The sequence below is a fragment of the Anastrepha obliqua genome, chromosome 1, assembly GCF_027943255.1.
Source record: "Anastrepha obliqua isolate idAnaObli1 chromosome 1, idAnaObli1_1.0, whole genome shotgun sequence".
NCBI lineage: Eukaryota > Metazoa > Arthropoda > Insecta > Diptera > Tephritidae > Anastrepha > Anastrepha obliqua.
Genome location: NC_072892.1, coordinates 28,805,524 through 28,832,737, shown reverse-complemented (window position 1 = coordinate 28,832,737; position 27,214 = coordinate 28,805,524). Strand labels below are relative to the sequence as shown.

General features: G+C 37.0%; 1 protein-coding gene across 4 annotated transcripts in view; it reads right to left on the bottom strand.

Annotated features, from left to right (window-relative positions):
- The window catches only part of LOC129252928 (tight junction protein ZO-2), a 107,629-nt gene extending 81,149 nt beyond the window's left edge, over window positions 1-26,480 (bottom strand). The window contains exons 1-2 of one of the 4 annotated variants that reach the window (XM_054891108.1): window positions 25,426-26,480; window positions 13,679-13,754 (exon numbers count right to left, since the gene is read on the bottom strand). In XM_054891108.1, the coding sequence (XP_054747083.1) occupies window positions 13,679-13,754; window positions 25,426-26,029 (680 nt within the window). In that variant the 5' untranslated portion in view covers window positions 26,030-26,480. The remainder of the gene's footprint in view (window positions 1-13,678; window positions 13,755-25,425) is intronic. The other 3 variants (XM_054891107.1, XM_054891114.1, XM_054891113.1) reach the window with 3 other exon arrangements.
- Window positions 26,481-27,214: the final 734 nt, after the last annotated feature.

The window sequence follows — 27,214 nt, the reverse complement described above, 5'->3', positions numbered from 1 at the left end:
CATACTACATAGTTACGTCAAAATGTTTAAATTTAAATTATTAATTACTAGCAAACACACGGCTTGAGCTGCTCTGCCGCTAAGGCAAAATGCATTTATACGAAAGAGCAGTGAGTAACACAGTAGCAAATCAACAGATATCGGGATCGTAAAGTAGCTGTATTCTTTTGTGTCCGACCTGCAAAAGAATGTTATGTAATTTAGCGAATTACCTGGAAAACAAAATAACCTAATCGAGTTGATATAACCGCTTTGCGTTCAAAGCGCTTAACTATAAGCGACCTCTTTAATAGTGTGTCAAAGGAATAATAGATCAAGTCAAAATGGCTGCACTTGGATTACGAATGACAACCGGCGAATTCAAAATACTTAATTACACAGACGACGCAGTTCTTATTGCTGAAAATGAAGGCGACCTACAGGGACTTCGCTTCAAATTTGAGCAAGTTGCTGAAGTGTACAGCATGCAAATATCTGCTGAAAAAATCAAATGCTTGGTTGTATCCAAAGGACCCATAAGATGCAAAAATGGGCAGTCAAAAACTAGCCGATAGAGCAGGTTCTTGAATTTACGTATTTCCGAATCACCAGCAAGCGGGACCTAAGAATAAAAGTAAAGCAAGTGGCAAACAAAGAAACATGACTTTCTCGCTGCCTGAGAACTGCTGTATGCGGTATGAGTACCGAAAGCAAAGCAAGACTCTATAAAACATGCATTGTCACGTATGCTGCGGAGACAAGGGCGGACACGAATGTAACGCAAAAAGACATGGCAGTGGTTGAAAAGACAACACTGAGCGCAATAGCGGAATACACCAAAAGGCAAACGAAGAAATAAGAAACATTTGCAACATAGCGGAAATAACAAGATGGGTCCGAACTCAAAGAAAGACAAGTCCAAAGAATGCCGAATGGACGCCTGGCGAAGAAAGCATTTGATGGTAAAGTTAATCCACGCAGACCACCCGGAATGCCGCCAAAACGCTTGCATGAGTGCTGGATGTCGGGATCTGCTGATTCGCAAAACTAAACATGCCATATAACAAAATATGTATTTATAAAAGCACTAGCGGACCCTCTGCCTGCTTCGGTAGGCATATCAAAATTAGAAATGAATAATGAACACTCGTCAATTCCGCATAATTCCAGCGACTGTCCTTGTGACGTATTGGAAATTGCAATCCTTTGAAGTCAAAAGCTAAATTGGGTGGAATCAGCGGAATACGCGGAATCAACACGTCTTCACTTTTGAATTTTCCTTTTAAAATTGTTGCTTCAATAAGATTATTCATGACCTTTTTGACTGCTAATCTTGTTCCGTTACACAATCGTGGCTGATTTAAATTTCTAAGTAAAATAATTGGTGCACCAACTTTCAATTGTAAGCGATGAGCCGGCAATCCAGGTAAATCCAAGGAATTTAAAAATTCTGTTGGATAATTTACAGCGTTATCTTGATTTATAACTGTATCAATTGATTTAAATGTTACAATCTCACCAGGCACATCATTTAAAATATTCGCATTCAATTGACCAACATCCTTATTTTTCGCAGCCAGTATTGCTCTTTCAGCTAACCAATTGTGATTTTGATAATTTTGCGCAATATTTGGAAAAGCACTTGAAACTAATTCTTGTTTTGTGTGTGCGAAATTACAAAAATTATCTGTCAAAGTGATAAAGCCAGTAGCAGCATCAATAGGAATTTGTCCATTTCCTATCTTCAGAAGTTGTCTTGAAAATTCGTCAGCCGATGCATAATTTTGCAAATAAACTCGCAGATTTGTTTTCAAACTCAAAGTTTTTACGTGGGATGTCTTTAAACATGCTTTTAATTCATCTGCTGGTGTTGAACGGGGAATTACTGGCAAAGTTTGACGAAAATCACCAGACAATAATATTAAAGCGCCACCAAATATTTCTTGATTATTACATTTGCGCATTTATATATATGTATTTAACATTTAATTTAAGTAATCGTTTCAATATTTGTCCGAAAACTTTGAACTTCGAAAAATACAGGCTTATGGTTATTAATGGAATCATATATATTTAACGAATTTTTATTTTATCTAAATCATAAAACGTTCAAATGAAGCTCAAAATATTTTTCCGGTTTAAAAAAAGGAAAGAAAAGAGAGGACAACTATTGCGTTACGAATAATACAGTCCCATACGTCACTCGACATCGAAACAATGTTATTCATGTCTGTGTATATTCTACTCATTTGCGTGTATTCTCATTCCGTATACGTAATGTCCGTATAAGGGAAACACGCAAATATTGCATTTTTCACACTTACACAACGCATGCATACTTTTACCGATTTCTTTAAAACTTCACATAAACCATCTATGAACCAATACCAATAATCTGTGAAAGTTTGATTGAAATCGGTGAATGCGTTTAGGCGTGAATCGGCGACTAACGAACACAAAAAAACGTCTCCATTTTTATATATAAGATATATTGGTTTGGGGAATGTTTTTTTTTTTTTACTTTACAACAATTTGTTTGCTGTTTGGCAAAGGGTAAGTATTCATTCGATAGAACTCTTTCTGCTCTACAAAACTATGTTAATTGTATTTTTGAGCTATTCGATAAACGATGAAGAAGAAGAAGAAATAAATCAAAAAACTATTATGAATGGTATCTTGAAAGTACTTAGGAAACTCCAATTGAACGTACACCTGTTGTATATATGGCTTTTCTCCAATTAAAATGCCTCACAATAGTTCCTCTGACCTCGATAACGGATGAGAAGCAGTTTTTTAACAGAATATGTTGATCGGTACTAGTATTCAAAAAATTTTACAAAAACTAAAAGTTTATAAAATTTGTTTACAAAAAAAAAATGTAAGATATGTTCGGCTAGAGTTCGGCTTTGTTTTACGAAAGCGAACTGAACTTTTGTGCCCAAGCTTGATCGAAGCCGAGACCGAAGAAAAACGACCGAATTCCACTGATGTCTTTTAAGAAAGATGGCTACTTTAACAAGACGCGCGAAAAGGTACCAGATGCCGATTAGTCCAATAGTTATCAGCATTAACTAGAATAATAAACGTTGCTTATAGCCAAAGAGTACAGTTATAGAGATACATCGTGCCGTATAAGTACATACTCGTACCCACCGTGGTACCAGTAAACTCAAAGATTCAAATCTCCTGACAGAAATTAAGCCTGTTAATAAATCCTAAAACTGTTTGAGTAGGCTACACGGCTGCACAAAATATAAAAAAGAGATCTCTTCAGGTCGCAGTGCACAAACAGCCAATTAAACTAAAAGATGGGGAATATTATGCGATTGACTAGAATGACACTAAGCAGAACCTACAGCTCCATTCAAATATAGAAGCACTAATCCGAACTCTTTGAAACCGAACGAAGTTTTCTTCATTTTGATGTTAGAAATCGTAATACGAGCTGCCAATCAGAACAAAGTATAGAGTAAGAGCACAGTGCTGGTGGCGGGCTTTGTTTACTGAGGATGCCACCAACAATGCCAACCTGGAAATCAGACGAAGACTAATTCTTGTCCACAGGTACTACTTCGGGCTCGGTCGGCTTTTGCTATTGTCGGCAGCACACTCTCTCAGCGAACAAGAATCACGATCGATAAAGTCCTCATCGTGCCAACATTTTTATGGTGCAGAAACTTAAATAATCTAAAAAAAGTATGATAATGTTTTGAGACCATTCGGGAGAATTACTCTTCGTAAAATTTGTGTCCCTATGTAATTGGCTTGTTTACACTTTTTGTCTAAGATTCAAGTATGAGAGAGTTTAACTGGGTTGCCACTTCTACACTATTGAATGTGTGAATATTACAATATTTTATCAAGCAAAAGGTTTTTCAAAAATTTTTAATTTCAACATTTTTCTAAGTAAAGATGCCACCTAGCTAAAAAATTAAAACTTTTATAATTAAAATGCCAGTGATGTGCCAATTGAAAATTACATACATATGCAAAGGGAAATAAAAGCAAAAAATCATGAAATTGAATGGATCACGTGGATTTCTGGAGAAGCTAGTCGGCAATATAAAAATAAAATATAAAATAAATTATAAAACCTATAGAGACACGTTGAAATTTTCTACCTTAACGCGCATGTTTATAGCGTTCAACGGTGCATCAGTAGGAGAACCACATTCATACATACGAACTTATGCTGCTTGAACTTTGCTGATTCTCTTTTGCAGTTGCCCGTCGGATTCACACACGGCAACTCCGTTGTTTGCAATTGCTGTAGTTTTTAGTCCACAGCCAACAACAACATTGAGAAGAACGAGAACACAAAGCGTTTCTTATCTCGTCTCCCCTTTTTCCACAAGTTGCAAATTAATGCAACAAAAGTTTCTCTGTATGATTGCGGTCTACACGGATTTTCAAAACAGTTGTGGCAAATGGGAAATATAGGTTCGAGCTTTTTAGACATGGGTTTATTTTGACTGCAGCCGTAGTTCGTAAAACTACAGGCACTGTTTGTCGGAAGTGTTACGTCATCAACGAGTGCATCCTTTGTCCAAGTCGCAAGTTTAGTAGGGGAGGGTGAACCTGCATGCGTAGAAAAACTGAGAAATTCTGTGGGATAACCACAACTGTCATTAGCATATGAGATCAATGAAATTCCATCTGACAGCTCGGAAATTATTTACTTCTTCTAGGTTAAGATTTTTGTCTTCGAAAGATTACTGATAAATTCCGACCACTCGGAGTCGGTATGCACATTACCATTTCCCATTTGCCAAAACTGCTTTGAAAATCCTTCTACACCGCATTTATACAGGGCAAATTTTTTTGCATCAACAATATTTTTAAATTTCTTGACAGATAATCTAAAATTAAGTTAGCGCACCATTTTTTATGATTTGTAACATGAATGCACCACGGCTTTGCAATGGAACTGGATTTACTGTAAAAAAAGCGTACGGAAAATGTTATTGAAGCAACTATTTTGGAAGCGAAACACGTTCTTATTCCAGCGTACACGTTCTTATTCCAAGAATGCCACTGTTTCCAAATGATTTACCATTCAATTTCAAAGGTATTTATTTGCCATTCGCCTTGCCTATGCAATAACATTCAATAAATCGCAAGGCCAATCATTACACGTTTGTGGAATTAGTTTGCGAGAACCAGTATTCTCGCTGGGCAGCTTTGTGGAGCATTTAGAGTTAGAAAGTCATATGCTTTATACTCGTATATATGTATGTATGAACATATAAATATAATGCAATAACGATGAGAGAAAAACAAAAAGTGTAGTTTATAAGAAAGCATTACAATAAAGGGCAAAAAGTCAGAAAATTCACTTACATAAGAGAGTTTTTGTATAATTAATAAAAGTAAGCTACAATAGAAGTGATTAAGTAAGGCGGCACATAAAATATTAAAAAATAGGTATCAAGCAAAGTAGAGTTAACACCAATGTAGATAGAAATTTAATTAAATAACATATTACAAGATTTATACCACCCCACACACCTAAAATTTTACTTTTTTTTTATTATTTTACATTGCGACTAGTTACAAAGAAAAATTTTATTAACTAACGAGCAATTTGTTTAGAATTTAGAAAATAAGGCATATATATACAACAATTAACGCTAAGGTGTGGTTAGTACATTAAGTCTTTGGGCTTTCTGCGTTTCAGTCTTCTTCTCCAATTAGCTGGATTAGCGAGAATAGTGGCCTCCGTAGTGACGTGGTTTTTTAACCTTTCATCATGGGCTTTTGCTATCTTTTTTATTGTGTCTGCCACCGAGTCAATATTTAAGTCGCGTTCAAGATCGGAGCTACGGATATACCACGGAGCACCGACTGCACATTTAATAATTTTGTTTTGGAGCCTTTGTATAGATTGAATGTTACTTTGGCTGGAGCAGCCCCATAACTGTGCGCCGTAGGACCATACAGGCTTGAGAATTTCTTTGTATACAATCATTTTATTATTGGCGGATAGTGCTGATTCCTTTCCCATAAGCCAATACATATTTCTGTATTTTAATTCCATTTCTTCTTTCTTTTTCTTTACATGGACTTTCCATCTTAGCTTGGCGTCTAGAGTCATGCCCAGATACTTTGCAGTATTTGATTATGGAACCTGTCTACCATTTAAATATATTGGAACATATTTGATTTTGTTTTGGGTGAAATTTATATGCACAGACTTGCTTTCATTTAATTTAATATGCCATTTATTGGTCCAGTCATATATTTCATTTATGGCTAATTGTAATTGTGATGTCGATGTGTTTTCCGTGTTTCCTATCGAAATAATGGCTGCATCGTCGGCTGTTACGCAGTTTGAATTGCATGGCAGATCGCATGTAAAGAGCAAATACAATAAAGGGCCAAGTACGCTTCCCTGGGGAACCCCCGCTTTGATTGGTTTGAGACATGAATATGAATCTTCTTGTTTTACTCTGAAGTAACGGTCGGATAAATACGAATGTAGGATGGTGGAGTACTGCTTGGGTAGCAACGCATTTATTTTCTTCTGTAGCCCATAGTGGCATACTTTGTTGAACGCCTTGGATATATCAAGGAATACCGCAGAGCAGGTTTTTCTTTCTTCAAATTTTTACTAAAGATATGTTTATATTCGGCAGCCAATTAAGGTGCGGCAATGTCAGCCGGATCCACTAGTAGTTTACCAAATATTTTATTTAGAATTAGAAAAAAAAAAATGTTTACCCAGGTACGGCGGCCGCCGTAGCCGAATGAGTTGGTGTGTGCCTACCATTTGGGAGTGCATAGGTTCGCATCTCCGTGCATGAAACACCAAAATCACAGAAAACGTTTTTTTTACTAGCGGTCGCCCCTCGACAGGCAATGGTAAACCTCCGAGTGCATTTCTGACATGAAAACTCTCTTCATAATTCCAGGTAAAGTCCAAAATAAACCAGACTAGCGTCACAAAAATGTGTTTGATGGCGCAATATTTTTAATGAGTTAGTGCGTTGGAAGCTACATCTCTAGCTGACTTCCACTGAAAGCTTGGTGACATTCGGTTCAATACAAGCGAAGTTGTAGCGTCTAAAGTGTCAGTATGTTTGTGCCATCGGTACAAAACTGAGTTGGAACAAAAAGCGAATATAATAAAATCGGTAAAACGTTTACCGAAGCATTTGAATTGATGAAAAAATGTTATGGCGATGATTGTTTATATCGTGCCAGAGTTCATGAGTGGTTTACACGTTTCAGAGATGACAAGAAACATACAGGCCGCCCAAAATCAGTAATCACCGAAAGCTCCATCGAAATTCTTCATAAATTTTTCAAAAATGAACCATGAAATCGGAGTTGAATATCTCCAAAACATAAATTTTTCGTATTTTAACTAATCATTTGGGTTTACGAAAGGTCTGGGCACAATTCATTCCGCACTGAGGATCAAAAATTGCTCAGAATTCAACATTCGAAAGACCTCATTAAACAGGCGAGAAAAGACGAGACTTCCTTTACAACATTGTAACTGGTGATGAAACGTGGTGTTTCCAACATCCAACCTGAAAAAGCCACCACCTAAAAAATCGCGTTGGAGAAGTCAAAAATCAAGTCGTTGCTCATTTGTTTTTACGATTCCAAGGGAATAGTCCACAAGAAGTTCGTGCCAACGGGCCAAACCGTAAATGCAATTTTCTATCTTGGAGTTTTGAAGCGTTTATTGCATCGCATTCGTCGAATTCACATTGAATACCGCGAAGGAGGAAGCTGGCGCTTATTGCATGATAATGCATCATCTCTTGTGACTGATTTTTTGATTGGAAATCGCATTTTAGCCATCAATCACTCACCGTATTCGCCTGATAAGGCTTCCTGTGACTTTTATCTATTGGGAAAATTGGGTTTGGCCAACGAAAGAAAAACTTTTTACGTCCATAGAGGCCATTCAAAAGCTTGTACCGACATCTTGAAGAACATTCCGGTCAACGAGGCCAGAGGGGACTATTTTGAATAAATAAATTCGAAGTTAAACCAAACCACCTGTGGTTTCTCTTTTAGCTCAGTCTTGTTTATTTTGGACCTCACCTTGTAAACCATTTGCCGGCTAAAAATTGTAGGTGCTCAAGCAGAAGCTCGGGCAAACACCTACGTGCCAATTTTTTTTTTTTTTTTTTAATAAGTAAGAACAGTTACTGCGAGAACAGACGCTCAAAATACTGCTCAAATCAGAAGCGAGAATAAAGGTAGTTTAGGCGAAGTTCTGTACAAAATGAAAAATGGTAAAGCTCCTGCTGAAGCCAATATATGTATGTGCAGAGCTTTTGAAAACCTTGATATTGAAGGTAAGATGGAACTGCACATTCCAAAATCGTGGTTATGCGACGCAATAACACCAATTCATAAAAAAGGTGGCAAACTTCCATGTGAGAACTATTGCGGAATTACCCTACTGAACGAGAGAAGATTGGGGTAATTCGGTAATGAACAATAGAAGTGGATTCAGTATCTATACTGATGGTTCCAAGCTAAATGCACAAGTAGGCGGAGGCCTTCACTCTGAGGAAATGAGTGCAAACATTTCATTCCGGCTACCGGATCACTGTAGTTTATTTCAAGCTGAAATTCTGGCTATCAGGGAAGGCCTGTTGGCTCTAAGAAAAGTATTTTCACCACAAGAGAAATAAATATATATTGATAGCCCTGAAAGCATTACAATCGCCTAACATTAACTCGAAGACAGTAAAAGAATGTATCGACGTTTTGACAGAACTATCACAGTACTTTGTAATAAACCTGCTCTGGGTGCCGAGTCACAGCGACACAGCAGGCAACTGCAAAACAGATGAACTGGCGAGATTGGGTACCATATTACCAATTCAACCAGACAAAGTGAACATACCTATACCCTTAGGAACTTTTAAAATGCTTATAGGCAAACACACTATCAGAGCTGTCAACGGATTATGGACTCAGTCCTGACCTGTGCAACAAGTAGAATGACGTGGCCTGAATGGAACATGGGCTGCACAAACCGACTGTTGAAACTGAACAGGAAGGGCATGAGAAATCTTTTAGGGGTCCTAACAGGGCACCCTCTGATTGGCTGGCATGCCAGTAGATTGGGAGCACCCTATAACAACTATTGCAGAAGCTGTAATGGCATTGAAGAAGAAGACTCTAAGAACACTTTTTCAATGCGGGTGCATGGCTTTGGATAGAAGAAGGTTCAATATTTTAGGAAAAAGTTCCTTGAATAACTTGGCAGAAGTAGCTAATTTAAAAATAACAAGCCTTGGTAGATATATCAAAGCCACAAGTTGGTTCAATGAGGACAATGTAGAGTGAGGAGAGGGGTAGTATCACAATGGTCCTACAGCAGGCCTAGGTATGTCAATTGACAACCAATATACCTACCTACCTAGCCTACTGAACTGAATAATCAGGTCTTGGGCGAGTGTTAATGCGGCTTCAGACCTGCAAGATCTGTAATAGACCGCGTTTTTGTCCTCAAACAGAATCTAAAGAAATGCTGTGAATACGATAAGAACGTGCATATGATATTCATAGCCTTTAAGCAAGCTTTTTACAGTATCATTCGAGAAAAAACCCCAAAGGTATTCACTGCGCTTGCGGCCAACAAAAAGCTTGCTAGACTTGCAATGACGTCCTTGACGGACACAAAAGCAAAAGCCCTGTTCAGCAGGATTGCGGCGAAATATTCACCATTAGCACCGGTGTGAGGAAGGGTGACAGCTTACCCTCAATAATTTTTAACATATTAAAAACGTCACCACCTTCGGAAACGTACTCATTCGGCCGGGTTTAATAGTTGCCTATGCAGATGACATCGTCCTTCTTGCTCGAAATTAGCGCTACCTTAACGTCTTATTTGAAAACATAGAGACGAACGCAGGGAGAGTTGGACTCGTGATGAACCAACAAAAATCTAAGACTAGGGTGTTGTCTAGAAGCATTGCGAGAAGACGATAGCAAAATATAACAAGTGAAGGTGAACGACAATCACGCTAAAGAGTGCATTCAGGACCGAATAATTGCTACAAAGAAAACTTACTTTGACCACATGCACCTAAGTATTTAAATTTAAGATACTATCTAGGACTTGCAAACATATGACTCCAAAGTGTGGTCCATGACTGCATCCCAAGAATAATCTTATGAACCCAGGCTAAACGAAAAAGGTGGTTACATAATACGAACCAACGAAGAGTTATTCCATGTCAGGTAGAGCAAGTCGATTTAAAAATCGCTCATTGCTCTGTGAAAATCATATTCTAGGGATCAAAATAAGAAACTTTGCCGAAGGAATCATACCTCTAAAACGAATTCTGATGTCCCCCAATTTAAAAATATCACCATTTTTTGGCCTTTACATGAAAAAATCAGCTAAATGGCTATGTTTTTTCTTTATTTTTATTTATTTATAATAATATTTATTATTTATTTATAATAATATCTATTTTTTTCTCTTAAAAAATTTATTTAGTCAGAACATATGTAAATGAAAAAATTAATTTAAGTGAGTTATAGAAAAGAAGTTTCTTATTTTGATCCCTAGAATATGATTTTCACAGAGCAAAGGGCGATTTTTTTGCCTCCCCACAAATCGACCTGGCCTAATGTCAGGACATTGTCATATTCATCAAAGCACAAAGGCTAAGGTGGATTGGACATTAGGGTTTCTCTCCCGGGATTTCCCGTTCCCGATATCCCGGGTAATCCGCAAAAATATCTATTCCCGATTTCCCGAAAAAAAACGTAAATTCCCGGGATTATTTAACATTTATTATCATTTAAAATGAAAAATTCAAATTACTTTTTTTATTTAAAAATATTCAAAAACAAAGTAAGCTAAGCAAGCATTGACTTGTATCACAAAGGACGAACCAAATTATTTCGTCCAAGTGGGCCCTACTCTCTGGGCAACCATTATAACCAAGCATTGACTTTCTTGTTTTCGTGATTATACAGCTGTGCAACACAAATATTTGAAAAGTCATAGCGTTTGGGTGTCTTTACTTTTTATATTTTAAAAAGTTATATATTAAAAGTGGTTAAAAGATTTCTTTGTGAATTAAAGTAAGTTTAATTGAATTTTAATAACAATTAGTTATTATTCCACTGATATTTTAAATATTAAAATTAAAGGGTTATTAAAAAATACGAATGTCGTCAGAAAGAAATTGGAGATTTTATTTTACCATTGATTCTACTAATAAGGACAAAGCAAAATGCAATAAATGTAATCAAGTGATTATGAGAAAGGGAGGTTCCACAAGTGGAATAAATCGTCATATGCAAATCCAACATGGAATAGATTTGGTTACCAAGAACAATAAATTCGACGCTCCAAGTACTTCATCGCCGGGCAAATCTGATAAATCAGTTTCAGGAAATCAAAATTCCATTTTAAAATATGTAAAGAAACAATCATTGGAAGAACTTCTTGCAAAACTAGCAGCTATAGATGGAATTTCCATCAATGTTATTTCGAAAAGTACGTTCATTCGTGAATCTATTTGTGCGAAAGGATATTTTCTTCCTAAAAATCCTTCACACATAATGAATCTTATATTCAACTATTATGCCGAAGTTAAATCAAAACTTAAATATAGATTTTCAACTATTCTAAATGCAAATCAAAAATTTTGCTTAACTGTAGATGAGTGGACAAGCAGCCGTAATCGTAGATACATGAATATCAATGTTATGTCCAATGGTGGGATATTTGAAAATTTGGGATTAATAAGAATTGAAGGAAGTTGTGGAGCTGAAAAAACATTAGATTTAGTTAATGAGCGGTTAAAGGAATTTAACTTGAATTTATCTACAGATATTATTGCAATCATAACTGATGGAGCAGCCGTTATGGTGAAATTTGGAAAGTTAGCTCCTGCCTTCCATTTACAATGCTACACACATGGGATTCATTCGGCTGTTCTGGATACCCTTTTTGGTTCTACTAAGACAGAATTATTATTGCAAAAAAATCAGCAGCACCAAGTAGACCAATTATTAGATTCAGATGATGATAGCGACATTGATAATTATGATTGTCTTGACAAAGACGAAAATACAACATTTGAAGGGATGTCATATGAACATGATACAAATATAAGTGACCTTAAATTCAAAGATCTAAAACCTCATATCCAGGATGCAATAAAACAAATCCGCAAGATAGCATCATTTTTCAGAAAATCGCCAGTACGTAACACAATTCTTCAGCAAAATGTCAAATTAGAATATGGTAAAGAATTAAACCTATCATTAGACTGTACGACAAGGTGGAATAGCTTATTAGATATGTTGGAAAGATTTGAGCAAATAAGAATTCCGATTAAAAAAAGTCTATGCGAAGTTAATGCTACACATCTACTTGAAAAGGAAGATCAGCTGTTCCAAATTGTAAGCACATTAATTACTTGTTTACGTCCAGTAAAATTAGCGTCCGATGCATTATGTCGACGTGATATGGATTTAATAAAGAGTGAGGGAATACTATCGTTCCTAATAGAAACGTTAAATGCGTTAGATAATTCAATATCTCGAGAATTATTACAAAATTTTAAATTCCGTATGACAACTCGAAGATCCAAAATTTTAATTTCATTGGTAAAGTACCTAAATAATTCAAGTTTATTGTACTCCAATCAAGATGATATGTTTTTTGAAATGTCGTCGAAGTCTGAAATGGTTAAATTATCTAAAGAATTGTTACACCGCCTATTTCCAGTTAATATCCTTGAAGACACCACTGTACTTGAAAATGAAGAACGCGTATTGATTTCCGAAACGGAAAACAATATAGAAGCAGAAATGCCCGCGAATGTTTTGAAACGAAAGCTTGAAAGTGCTATAAATAGTATGAGCGCCAAAAAACAAAGTACTGGAGATACAGAATATAAGACTATATTAAAAGAATTTAATTTATTTGAAGCTAGTGGAAAGTTAACCAAAAATTTGAAAATGCTCTTAGATGCTCTTCTTTGCATTAAACCAACTTCAGTGGAAAGTGAAAGAGTATTTTCGACTGCTGGCCTTTTTGTCACCAAAATTAGGACAAGACTCAACGACAATTCAGTTAATGCGCTAGTTTGTCTCAGAACTCATTTTAAAAACTCTTCTAATAAATAACTTTTTTTTTTTGTTTTATGAATTTGAATAAATATGAATTTTTTTGTTTTGTGAATATGAATAAAATATGTGAAAATGAATTTTTTAATTGTTTTTAAATTAATAAATTTATTTTAATTAGTAAATATAAAAACTCGATTTTCCCGGGAATCCCGGGAATATTTTCGAAATATTCTCGTTTCCCGGGAATCATTATGTGACGGGAAATGAGAAACCCTATTGGACATGTTCTGAGAATGGAAGGCACGCGTGCTCAAAAACTAATAATGCAGCACAAATCCATGAAAACAAGAAGTAAATGTCACCCACGCAATCGACTACTGCACTGCATAGAAGAAGACCTACGAACGCTCGAAGTAACCAACTGGAAATATCTAGCAAAAGACAGAGAGACCTGGAGGAATACTCCAGAAAAGGCTAAGACCCATCCTGGATTGTAACGCTAAATGGCAATGTTGGTGATGATTTACCCAAGTTGCTAACTGATAATACGACAAATCCGTCTCTTTTAGAAAGACAGTAAAATAAACCAAATAAAACATATGTAACTCTTGGGCGGTAAAATACTTACTTATCTGTGCAATCGATCGGCTCTAATTCTTTTTGAACTTTATCCTCGATTGGGGAAGTATTATTGATTGCTGCGTCTGAAAATAATTTAAAGCACCAGTTAATAAAACTCGATTAATAAAAAGTTTATAAAAATATGTAGACTAATAAATATATATTCAATTGAGTTCAATGACATATTCTGCGTGTAAATTTACATACTATGCCATTTGCTTTTGCCATGCTTGACCGCGTTCATACAAAGAAATTTTTGTCGGCGCAGCTTTGCGAATTTTCTTTTGGTGTTGCACGTCATGTTGACACACGGCAGTTCGGTTGTTTTTATTTTTGGTCTGCAACAACATGGAGAAGAACAAGAACTCAAAGCATGTTGCCCGAGTACGCGCGACTCGGTACCCTTGCACTTCATTCATCGCTCTTCCGCCACCACCTTACGAGTTGCCGCAAGAAAAGTTTGCCTGTATGAACCCGTTCTTTACGATTATGATAAGTAAATATTACTATATTTAGTATTGACTTATTGACTTAAGGGTGAGTTCGCGATAGTAAGCAACCAATTGCGTGCTGACGATCACCTTTCATTTCATAAACATCAAATTTCGAATTCAATGGCAATTCTAGTGCTGAATGAGTTCGACCGCCTTTCAAAAAACTAGCGGAAATGGCGGATGAAATGTATAAGAAAATGATTTTTTAATTTTCTTTTACTAATTTTTAAAAACTATATTAAATAAAAAATGTAAGGGGACAGATACCTGTAAACGGCCATATTTTCCCTGATTTTCATTAAAACTATTTAAAATGAAGAAGTCAATATTTTTTATATAATATATATATTTTTTATTTATATATTTTTCCAAAATTAGCATACAGTTTATTTATACATTAAAATAATATACAACTTTTTTTATTTTATTTTAATCATTTTAAATGTCGGATGTACGCTCAATTCTTCCAGGAAGGTCGCAGCGGGGCTTCTCAATCGGTGGGCATTGTATATACCATCCTCGTCAGTGACCTGAATACAAAACACCAAAAATTTGTTTGCTTCTTAATGTCATAATTTCTATATGAATTAAACAAAAATGAAAAAAAAAAAAAATTCGAGGAATAAAATGTTAAAAAAAAAATTAATTTTAGGGCGAATTTTCCTACTATTTTTGCTTCGGAAAAATTTTTGTTTCGAAAAATTTTCGAATTGTAAATTCAAATAGAAAGTAATATCATAAAAAAGATGTGTGCAAAATTTCAGGGAGATCGGTTAATAACTTTTCGAGTTATCGTGTACGCCAATTCGAAAAATATAGTTTTGAGAAAAAGGCGTCTAAAGTCGGCAACGTAACTATACCTCTCCCAGCGGCCGAATAGAGTCGTCACGGTTGACGATTTATAATATAAGAAATACTTAAATTTACGTTCTAAAATTTTTTGACCTATTCTTAAAGGATTATATTAACATTTTATGAAAAAAAAATTTTTTTTTCGAAATTTTACAGGTATCTGTCCCCTTAAATTGGTCCATATAGCGGTTTATATTAGAAAATTCAGGAAAAATATAACAAAAAAGAATGTTTGCGGTATTTGATTCGAAAGACAAACCATTTTCATTTTTCATAGAACACAATTTCATTAATGTGGCTGCCTCGGCCTATTTCCCAGTAGCTTATCCTTTTAACCCAGTTTTCTAAGACCTTGGTGACGGTTTCTGGCTCTATCTCACGAATGGCATGCTCGATATTCAGCTTAAGATCCTGAATAGTTAATGGATTACTCGCATCACATCGCCAATTGACATCACCAAGACGGCTAATAACACCGAACTTGATGCGCCATAGAGCGATTGCAGCAGGGGCTGTGTGGCATGTCGCGCCATCCTGCTGAAACCAAAAGTCATCCAAGCAACAAACTTTACTACCACTCTGTAGCGCTGGAGTTTCCCACAGCATTTTGAAAGAAAATTGGTCAATGATGCCACCACTCCAAAACCCGCACTTTTACTCTCTTAGAAGTGCTCAATATAAACTAGAGCTCTTGATTTTGTTCACACATTTTCGAATAGCCCGGGCGTATGAGCAACGGGTACCCACAAACCTGTTCGGTTCGTTGCTCTTTGCACGAAAATTTCCGCGCATGAATTTTCGAGACTAAGGTAAGGAGACTTTAATAGTTTCTGAGTTATGGCTATTTTAGTAGCGACGCATACCCCTGTTTCCTATAATGCAGAGCAACGCGCGCTATTCGTACTGTATGAAACCACTCTTATGCAGCTTCGTGCACGTTTACTCTCTGCGGTCGATATCCAATATAAATAATAACCGAAATTAGGTAAAAAGTAAGTGGGTCAAAGGCCTCTATCAGTCTTTTAGAGTGTGCAAAACCTTATAACAGTTATGATCCCTGGTTTAGATATGGGTGTTAATCCCTTTGTATGCCTGTTCGAATTTTTATGTACACAACTGTATATTTAAACAGACTTTTAAGTAAATTTAAATATGTTTATGTATAAGTGAAGGGTGATTTTTTAAGAGCTATAGGAAAGTTTTTCAAAAAAACACACGTAAAATTCAGAAAAATGTATGAAATTTTTATTTAAATCGATAGTACAGTCCATATAATTTAATGTTTGAAGATTATTCCACGCAAATGTTGACCGCGACTGAGCTTCAAATGGCCCATCCGTTTAGTCCAATTTTGGCATACTCTTTCCAATGTTTCGGCCGGTATCTCACATATAATATTGTCTTCCAATGCATTAATTGAAGCAGACTTGTCTGAATAGACATGAGCTTTAACATAGCCCCACAAAAAAATAATCTAAAAGCGTTATATGGCACGATCTGGGTGGCCAATTGACAGGTCCCGAACGTGAAACAAAATGTTCACCGAACTCGCCTCTCAACAAGTCCATTGTGCCGCGTGCTGTGTGGCATGTGGCACCGTCTTGCTGAAACCACATGTCATGCAAGTCAAGCTATTGCATTTTGGGCAAAAAAAAGTTGGATATCATTTCCCGGTAGCGCTCACCATTCACAGCTACGTTACGATTCGCAGCATCTTTGAAGAAGTACGGTCCAATGATACCTCCAGCCCATAAACCGCACCAAACTGTGACCTTTTCTGGATACATTGGTAGCTCTTTTAGCTCGATTATTAAAAAAATTTGTGACCCAAGGGACATCCCAGAATATTGGACTCAGTGAAAATTTTTAATTTAAATGAAATACATACAAAGAAATACAAAGCTCTTGAGTTTACACTTTTTAAGGGGATGTACAAGACCCGCATGCAAAAATAGTTATAGATTGTCGCTTAGGAAGGCATTTAATGTGTGCCCAGTCTAAGGTGTACTGCAAGCGGTCTGAAAGGTCTTTTTGCAGAAGATATACACAGCATTCCTTATTAGGTGGACAGGTTTTTAAGGGGTTAGGGGTAGTCATTTTTTTGCGTTTTCTTGAAGTATAATATCTAAAAAATATTGTGTGAAAATTTGAAATGAATCCCACAAATATTTTTCGAGTTATTCAACAATTAACAAAGGGTTCAAGAGCAAGTAGCTGGATGCTAGGCTACAGCAAATCGTTATTTTGGAAGCTGCTATGGCGGCTGAAGAACTAAAGGGTTTTTCAATTGGCGCGGGTCGATTTTGGCGCCCTGTGGCAGCCATTTTGTTTTGGTGACATCTGTCAAATCTTTTGTTTATTATTCAGTTGTTTATGCCAAATCATCATGGCAAGTTACACGATTGAACAGTCTGTTCAAATGATAAAACTTTATTATCAAAATATTTTTCGGAGTGTTCATTAATGCAACCGTTGCGCGCATTGCGCCCATTTTTCGGTAGACGTGGTGGCCCTTCCAATTTCTTATAGCCCATATTGAACCATATGGACGTAGACGACATGGGGTTCCAGCAGGATGGCGCTACGTACCACACAGTAAACGCCATTTTATTCCATTTCAACATCTACCCGCCCTTATTGAAAAACCCGCGTTTATCTCTACACAAATCGAAAGCAAAACTTTAAATGCGTTTTTCTCAAAACTATATTTTTTGAACTGGTCATCACTGTAACTTAAAAACCGCTTGGTAGATTTCAATAAAATGTATACTGAAGGATATTTTTTTTCAAAAATTTCGATTTTTTTTCAACAATTAATTGTCGATTTTTTCTCGAAAATCTGAAAAATATTTCCTGAGGCCGCCATATTGTACAAGATTATCTATTCATAAAATTAATTTCTCTTGTCTGATTGCTTTTAGATGAATCTTCAAGGACTTGGGATGATCACCGCAAGGGATTGCAAAACATTCCCTGGTTTGCTTTGTGCATTGCGTTTTACCACCACGGGACTTTTTTTGTTTCTTTTATAAAATGGGTCCCTTCTTTCATTCGGTTTTTGATGCTCTCTCCAAAGACGCTTTGTACAGAGATTTTATTAGTACCTCAGTTCCGAGAGAGCACCAAAAACAGACGAAAGAAGGGATGATTTGGTACCATCGGAACTGAGGTACTAATAAATTCTCTGTACAAAGCATCTTAGCCTCTGGAACTGGTAGGTCGTTTTAGTCTAGACGGTGGCGCGATCTCTTAAGATGTAATTAACTTTTTCGTAGCTGCACTACTGTGCTGGCGAGTGGTTCTTCTAAGATTGTTTCTCCTCAGGATTGCATGGGTTTTCTTCCAGATGGCTCTCTCTTTCTGCATGTACTCTCATATTTTACCCTTTAAGGGCCTTCTTCATAATTTCTGCAACCTATTTTTAAATTTTCCCTTTCTTGGGCGTGACCTTAGAAGTAATTGAAAAAATATTTGACTTGTTATTATTTAATGGGTATTTCATATGCCCCACTAAGTTACATTAGCCGGATTTTACAATAGTTTTTTCAAAAGAACTTTTATGAAAAAAATTCTCTTAAAAAAAATTAAACACTTATCTGATTTGTAATCAAATTTATGCACATAGCACACAAAATTTAATATCTAACTTTAAAATCGTTCGATTTCCAAAGCACTCACTAAAATAATTGCAACGCTCCGCTCGAATGATTTATCCACAAAGACGCAAAGACGCGCACATGCAATGTTGCGGCACCGATTTTTGGTGGTATATAACGGGGTTTCTTAAACTTTTTATATAGCGACCCCCTTCAAGCTTAGGAAATTTTAAACGACCCCCTCCTCCATATAATGAAATATATATTAACCGTAGATGTAGATGTAATATCGCACTATTTTACAATGTAAATAAAATAAGGATTAAAGAATACGTACCCATTCATTTCACATATATATAATTGGAAATGTTGACGGGATATCGGTCGTAATAAAACACAATAAATAGAATGACATAAAACTATATATATATTTATTCAATAGAAAAAATAAACTGGCTGAAGTCCCAACAATTTTCGGTTATGCAGTGGCCAGCACAAAGCCCTCACATGAACCCCATTGAGAATTTGTGGATTCTCGTAAAATAAAAGCTCGTACACTATAAAAACCCGCCAAAAGGGATGAATGAGGTCTGGGAGCGAGTCCAGGATGTGTGGTACTCCATTTCGCCACAAACTGCGGCTAAATATACAGAAAGTATGCCAAACCGTATAAAGGCATTAAAAAAATCGAAGGGGCTTTGAACGAAATATTAAAATAATTTGTTTTTTTATAAATAAATAAGCGATGCATAATTGGAACTTTTGTGTTTTTATTTAATTGGAACTTTTGTGTTTTTATTTTCAGTTCTTCCAATGAGTAGTTGTTGTTGTTAGAATTTAACCGTTATGGGCTAATTTGAAAGCTTACACAATAATTATATAATACATGTACAATTGGATTCAAATAAACAAGCTTATTTGCGTAGATATGGTACTAAACGTAACTTATGTTATTTATGTTCCATTTTTGCACCTCAGTGTATCTTGCAAACACTGACGCCGGCGGCCAGACATCAATGTCTAACGTTCAGTTGAAAATCGAGTAGCGCGTTGTATTTATTATTTTAAATGCTACTTCCATATTTTCATTTATAGGCCCTACATAACAGTTTTGCATTGCCACTTTTTTCAAAAAATAGTTATAATAAAACTACAATAGTATTTTGTATGATTTTTATTTATATTTATATTTGCACTTAGTGTGTATACTAATTTTAAAATTGTATTTATAATGATTGAAAAGTATCAGATCTTTGCGACCCCCTTTCAGTAGTCTCGCGACCCCCCACGAGAATGCTATTATCAATCATGATGACGACATGATCACGAAATTCTCTCGCAATTTGGAAATTCAAGGGGTTGGCATCACTGATTCCGAGTGAAACGCTCTTTTGGCGGGTTTTCGTGAAATTATTATACGAACATTTTGTGTATCGGGAGAAGCAATACAATAGGGGATTTTTGTAGCAGAAATAAATAAAATGGGTTATATTTATTTTTCAGGTTTGATTGAATCATAAAAGCTACGTAAAACGGAAGTGAAATCAAAGGTGAGTGGAAAGCAACTGGTCATCGTCCTCCAGTTGCTCTGTTTTACCCTCTCTGTTTTCGCTCTGTATGGCATCACAAGTGATAAAATTCATTCTTTGTCTAAGTGGGCCCTCGCTTGAGCAGCCATTTACTCTAACCTAACCTAACCAGAAGAACTGGAGGGGTAAGCAATCACATACACCCGTTCAATGATATGGAGGAAGTAGTCATAAAGATTTGCGAATTGGAGACATCCCACATCCGGACATGCAAGGAACGAAAACTATTGGTGCAAAATTGCTAGTGAAAATATTGCAGATTCTCCACCTGAAACTCCTCACGAAAGATATGATTGTTCCCTGATAGCTGTAACAGTAGATGTACCCAGCGGCAGCCTAATGCAGGTAGTAGATATTACACGAGCTCTTCTGCAAAAGCAGATATCGTCACTGAAGAAATTTAGAAAGATTGGAGTTTTCTAACGGAGTGGAGCAAAAAGTGGAAGAAATCGCCAAAAGCCTTGATGCACTCAGGTAGAAATCTCGCAAGTTTTCAGGGCATCCTTGCTCCGGTGAGCAAAATATTGTAGTGTCACCAGCGACGGTTGCAGTAGATAACGGGCATCACCTATTTGATGTGAAATATCAATTATTGTTTTCTTTTTTAATTACTTTTTAATACAACAAAGAATCCAGATAGTTCGTTTTCATTCTTCGCAGCTTCTCTCAAAGTGCTGCTTCGCATTACACACGATCCATACATGAGAGCCTTCTTCTTCTTCTTGATTACCGGGACAACCGCTTAAGCAATTTTGGCCGAGTTTGACAAAGCGCAGCAATCGTTTCTTTCTCATGCTAACCAGCGCTAGCTGGACACACCAAGGGAAGCCAAGTCCTTCTTCACCTGATCTCTCCAACGCAGAGGCGTCCTTCCTCTTCCTCTACTACCACCAGCTGCGAAGCGTTTGTATCCATTCGGACGACAATGCCCAGCCAAAGAAGCATTTTGTGCTCGCATATCTGGAAATACTAATAATTGAATACAGTTTTGATAAAAAAATTGAAATTAAAACAATCAATTGAAATATTGAATAAAGTTTAACTTACAAGTATTGTGTTGATGCTGTAGTAGCCTTCCGGTTATAAAAAGGGAATTTTTATTCAGCGAGTGGAATTACTCTAAAAAAGTATCATCAAGACGCATAGTAGTATCCGGAAATCGTGTTCTAAAAAAATTCCATTTTGCTGCTCTTTTTTCTTCATTACTCATTTTCAGTTTAAACTATTTCGGGCGCAACATCTCCTTCAATCCAGTCAAACATCTTGTCAACATCATGGACACTGTTAGTTGCATCATTCGACAACTTGGTCCTTCCCGATACCTTACTGGTATCGATCCCCTGGCAGAAATCGCAGAGTACCTACTATGAGGCCTAGTGTTATTACGCTTGGCTTATGATTTGGCCCTAAAACATCTTATACCACATCCAGTATGTTTTTGAGCAAAAGTTTTTTAGATGCATAACTGCGAAATAAAAGATTAATTGGATATCTTTATTTTATTACAACAACTTACGCTTTATCATCCAAACTGAAAGGATTGCAGGTGCCCCGTACGCTCAATTTTCAGAGATTTTAGAGATTTTTGCTCGTCCTCTACTAATAAAGCTCTTGCCGCATTGGATCCATTTTATTATTATATTAAAAAATTAACTTTAAACTCTATTAAAAAATAGTTGAATTTCATGAAAAGATTTGGTAGCGCGGATTCGAATTTAGTTCACATACATAGCGCTGGCATCCCTAACTAAAAAAAACGTCGGAATTGATAAGAGAATTTTTCCCGAATTCATGACCGGAGATTTTTACGACAGGAGCATAGAAACTGTTTTTTCTTGTTTTCCTGGGTTGGACTCGGGTTCTCCCCGACGTTAAACCTCACACTCCGTTTATCGTCACTGAAGCAGCTGCATGCAGCAAGTCTTCTCCCAATACTTGTCCTCAGTGATGGTAAATGGTTTTTTGAAAAATCTCTACACAGCCCAAAAAAATTCCCTACTTTTCCCTACGCTTACAACAAATTTTCCCTACGAAATTCACTACATTTTTTTCTCCTGTTTTTACACTATAATGAGGCACTTGCAACGTCAAAATTGTTTGCTTAAGATTTTTTAAAAATTCCGTACAGAGCTTCTGCAGTGCAATCAGTTCTTATTGGAATTAGATCCAGCAGCTTAACCACAAGCCGCTCACTTTCTTCGTCGAAAAATCTCACCATGAGCCACATATGCTTATTGAGTCCGATGTCTGTGCTCTCTTCGATATTACGAAAAATTTGTTTACTTTTAGTTTTTAACTAAATTGTCTTTTTCCTCTTTTGCCAATTCATTTTTTATTATGCTGGTGCACTTCTTTCTTCCGAGCTCAGAGTTTTTTATTATTTCAGAATCGGGCACGATTTCTTTTAAGAGTGGGATTAAATGGTCCACCACTTGCAGCGCAACATTATGCTCAGCGAAGAACATGCTAAGTCTTATTTCTAAATTTCTGGAACCATTTGGTTTACTGGCTTTTTCTAAAAAACGCTGTTTATTATAGATGTCTTTTTAATTGCCTTCATATTTTTTGGTGCATTTTTGTTTCGGCGTGCTTCTGTAAATCAGACATGCCACAGCTTAAAACTTTGTCGCACGCAGTGCATTTGCATTTGAATGGATCGTTAGCCACAGCTTCAAACTAGCCACTAAAATTGTCGTCGTCAATCCACTTATTATTGAACTATTGTTTCCGATACTTAGATTGTTTTTCCTGGTGTTCCTCCGAAGAGTCAGTCGAAGAGAAGGAGCTCATTTCTGTAAAATATATGCATTTTACGTATAAAAAAAGCTAAAACTAAAATAATTGCAAACTTACTTCAAAAGTGAAAAGCACCAGAAAACTAACAATATTCGCGCGAAGAAAAAATTGCGTTAGCGTTAACGAAGAAAAAAAAGGCAATGTTGCCGTATTAACGCTTTTAAAAGTATGCTGCCATAAGGAAAAGAAGTCTGGCATGAAATCCTACTGCGGATTTTTATTTTAAATGAACTTTCTTAATTTTACCCCGCTATTTTAAAATTTTTTCTGTCCTTCTTGAAAATTCCCTACATTTACAGAAATTAAAAAAATCTGTCCTTCTTTTCCCTACACCCACATTTTTCGACAAAAATCCCTACATGTAGAGAATTTTCCCTACATTTACCATCACTGCTTGTCCTTAAGGCTGGCATTAAACCTATCCCTGGACCCGCAGCCTATTTCTACTGCATTTGCCAAAGACGGCTCCACCCAAATTCCATATCGGTTAGATGCAAGCAGTGCAACGGGTGATGTTACCTTAAGAGCTGCTCTTTCCTTAAGACACATAGAGAGAAGTGCACACGGTTTGTGGCCACACACACAGCGCCTTTAGACCCCACGACATCTACCTCGCGCAATGCATTCGCGCAACCATTCAACAACACAAATATTTCCTCTACGGTTCCACGAAACTGAACCGAGCTGCATTCGCAACGTTGCTGGCGACATTTAAAGAAATTGGCCGGCCGGTATTATGCCTGGTAGCCTGATACTAGTGATTCGCAGTGGACAAAGCTTCAGACCGGTCTAAATGCAGCTATCAAGACAACCACGGGATGCCTCTTGAGGTCTCCTTAACTTCACAACGAGGCTCCCATGCTCCTGGTCAAGTAGTACGGCAAAATTCTCAGCAAGCAATTTCTGTTTAAGTGCTACCGTAGCAGTCACCCCTGTAGACATTTGCTAAAGCCTTAAAGGTCCAGGACCAAACATAACTGCAACTACTGGACCGGTTAGGGTATAGACTGACGTTAGAAGACATTCATCGAGACACTCTCACCACCTTCCTAACTCCCGACTACGGTTACCGGGATCCAACCACCCCCCTATTGGATTGATCTCAATTACGTTCTGGATATTGTAGCAAGTTAAACACTTGCTTATCCAAAATCGACCCGGACATACTCAATATATGTCCGGCTGTGAAGGTACAGCGCTCAGTATTAACCACCTATTCAAACGCGCTCTGAAACCCCCTCACCTAACACCTCTCTCCCTCTGGATTCAACCTGTCGAAACAGCACGTTTCCTGGGCCTATCGTTAGATGAGTTAGATGATGGCGATGAACTGCTACAGCAGCATGCAGAAATGTAAATCTTATACATACATACATATATAAAATAAAGTCAACTTTTTGTGTGTGTTCGCTAACCGGCCGTGTCTTTGCACCGAATTAAACCAAACAAAAAATGTGTTTAATTGTTAAGAAGGTATTGAAGATGGTTTCCGTATAGTTTGGATACCTATTGGTGGATAGGGTTCGAGATATAGGTCAAAACGTGGACCCGGGTAACCTTCGGATGTGTATGTACAATATGGGTATCAAATGGAAGCTGTTGGTGAATGCTTTAGTTCAGAGTATTTCCATCCGCTCCGTGACTAGGGTCTCGAGATAGAGACCAAAACGTGGACCCTAGAATGTGTTTGTACAATATGGATATCAAATTGAAGCTGTTGGTGAATGCCTTAGTACAGAGTATATTTCATGCCGCTACGTGACTGGGGTCTCGAGATATAAGTCAAAACGTGGACCCGGGTAACCTTTGGTTGTGTATGTACAATATGGGTATCAAATGAAAGCTGTTGATAAGTGCTTTAATACGGGGTAATTTTCATACCTATTGATGACTAGGGTCTCGAAATATATGCCAAAACGTGGATCCGCCGTGTCTTTGCTCAGCGAAGCGGGCCGTGTTTGCTAGTATGATGATGATAATTTTTGAATTGCGTCTATCAGCTGTTTATCTGCCCAGGGAGTTGCAGTGCTGCCACGTACTCAAACGAGTTCCGGGATGCGCTGTCACATAAAAAGAGAGTTTCGCATCCAGTTATGGATGATTGAAGCTCGTTCGGAATCAGTGATAGACCTGTTACTCCAGTAGTTATTAATTTCGGAGCTAGTAAATGGATTTTTATGTCCATTAACAGGTTTTATTTCCAAAAAATAATTATGCACTTGGAATTATGTAAATATGTATATATGTAAATAAATGCACTTGCAAAGTTTCGGTTGTAACCGCCTAAGCATTTCCCAGAGATGTGTATGTGACAGTCGTTGACCGGATATAAATCCGGGTCGTTCCGGTAGCGTAGAACCGACTGTCGAGGGAACTAAATACAATTGTAGAAATTTGCTTGATTTGATCCATAAATTTACGACTTACCACATTTTTCCTTGTCGTTGAACAAGTCCTCAATCAGCTTTGGACATTCATTATCGATGGCATAACAAAATTGTTTGAATTTGGAGAATCCCCCTTTGGCAATGATTTCTATCAAATTGGTGGATTGTTCTTGGAACATATCGATGTCATTAATTGAGTTTGAATTCAAATCGTCATCACAACTATTTTCTGTTTGGTTTATTTTACACTCGGTACCATCTGTCCCACTATCGTTCACCAGGGGTGAGGTTATGGAACGATTATCACTTTGGGCATTTTCTCCAATAACACTAGCACTAGACGAGCAGCCTTCCTCACCAACACCACCTTCACCATAACTAGTAACAGTGTTGTTGCTACTACCGCTTCCACTACTAATAGCAGCGCTTAATTTTCTCTTCGTGACGGCCACTGTAGGTGGAGCACTGGACGGATCAGATGCGAAGCAATTCGGCTTCAAAAGCAAATCCTCTTCAGACTGCGATAGCACAGAGTTCTTAACAAGGATCATCAACAGGTCAGTCTCACACAAATCGAGCATTATGCGTTCCTTGTGCCGCAGAAGCAGACAACGAACTTCCTCCTCTTCCTCTTCCCGCGACATTTTATAACAACACTGCGTCTTAAATCACAAAAACACAAAAAAAAAAAAACAGGGCGAAACTCAATCGCAACTGCACACAACAACTACAAACAACTAATTCACATGCATATGTATACTTTTGTATGCTGTAGTAGATACGCGTATGTATGTGTTGTAGTTCTCTATACTGAAACTACGTCCAAATTATACAAGCGCTGTTTCATTTCTCATTCGTAATAGTGAATATATAAATAATTAATATTCCTTCCACCTTTGTAAATAGCAGTAGTAGCAAAAATTATATACAACAACACTGCTTTGTAAATAGAAATGCGTCTCCAAACAAAGTGAGCACTCCGAGCACAATACTTCCGTTCCAGAGTAACTTGTACACCACACTGACCCAACCACAAAACCACTGTATGTGGATTACGATCCAAAGCAGCACATAAGCAGCCAGAGCAACGAACAGCAAGCCATAGGAACATAATAAATGGACTGCAATAACAAAGACTGAAAATCGAAATAAAATAAAATAAACGAACGCCAACAGAAAGCATAGAAACACCAAACAAAAGAAGAGACTAACAAAATGGTAAACCCCAGTAAAATGCATTTTTACTCAAATATGTGTATGTGTGCGCACAGGGTTTTTCAATAAGAGCGATCTGAAATGTAACAAAACAAATGACTTCGGCTGTCGCGTGACACAGCAATGCCCGCTGCATATAAAAGAGACATTGACATTGTCGAAAACAATGTTGTCACTGTTGTGAGTGACCTGGGTGGTGCAAATGTTTAGTGAGTTAAGAGTCTATACTTTATTATGTAGTTCACGTCCCTTTATTAAAGCAACAATATTTCCAGATGATTAATTTGTTATAGCTGTTTCACCTGTACTGCTTGAAGCACAATGGTTTGGAGAACCTCTTAAAATACATCGGCCATAAGGTGCACGCTCAGGCTCCCAACATTAGTGAGGAATACATAGATGAGGAGGAGGAATTTTGATGGGTAAATCATCTCACAGAAGCTGATTTATCAAAAGCCAGCTATAATGAGAGCCGTCGATGAATCGCAAACTGCAAACAACGCTAAGTGAAGTAAGAAATTAAAAAAGCACTGTAATATGCAATCCTAATTGAAATAAAAGACGCTGACATACATGCATACATACATACAAATTATATTAATTCGTCTCTCGCC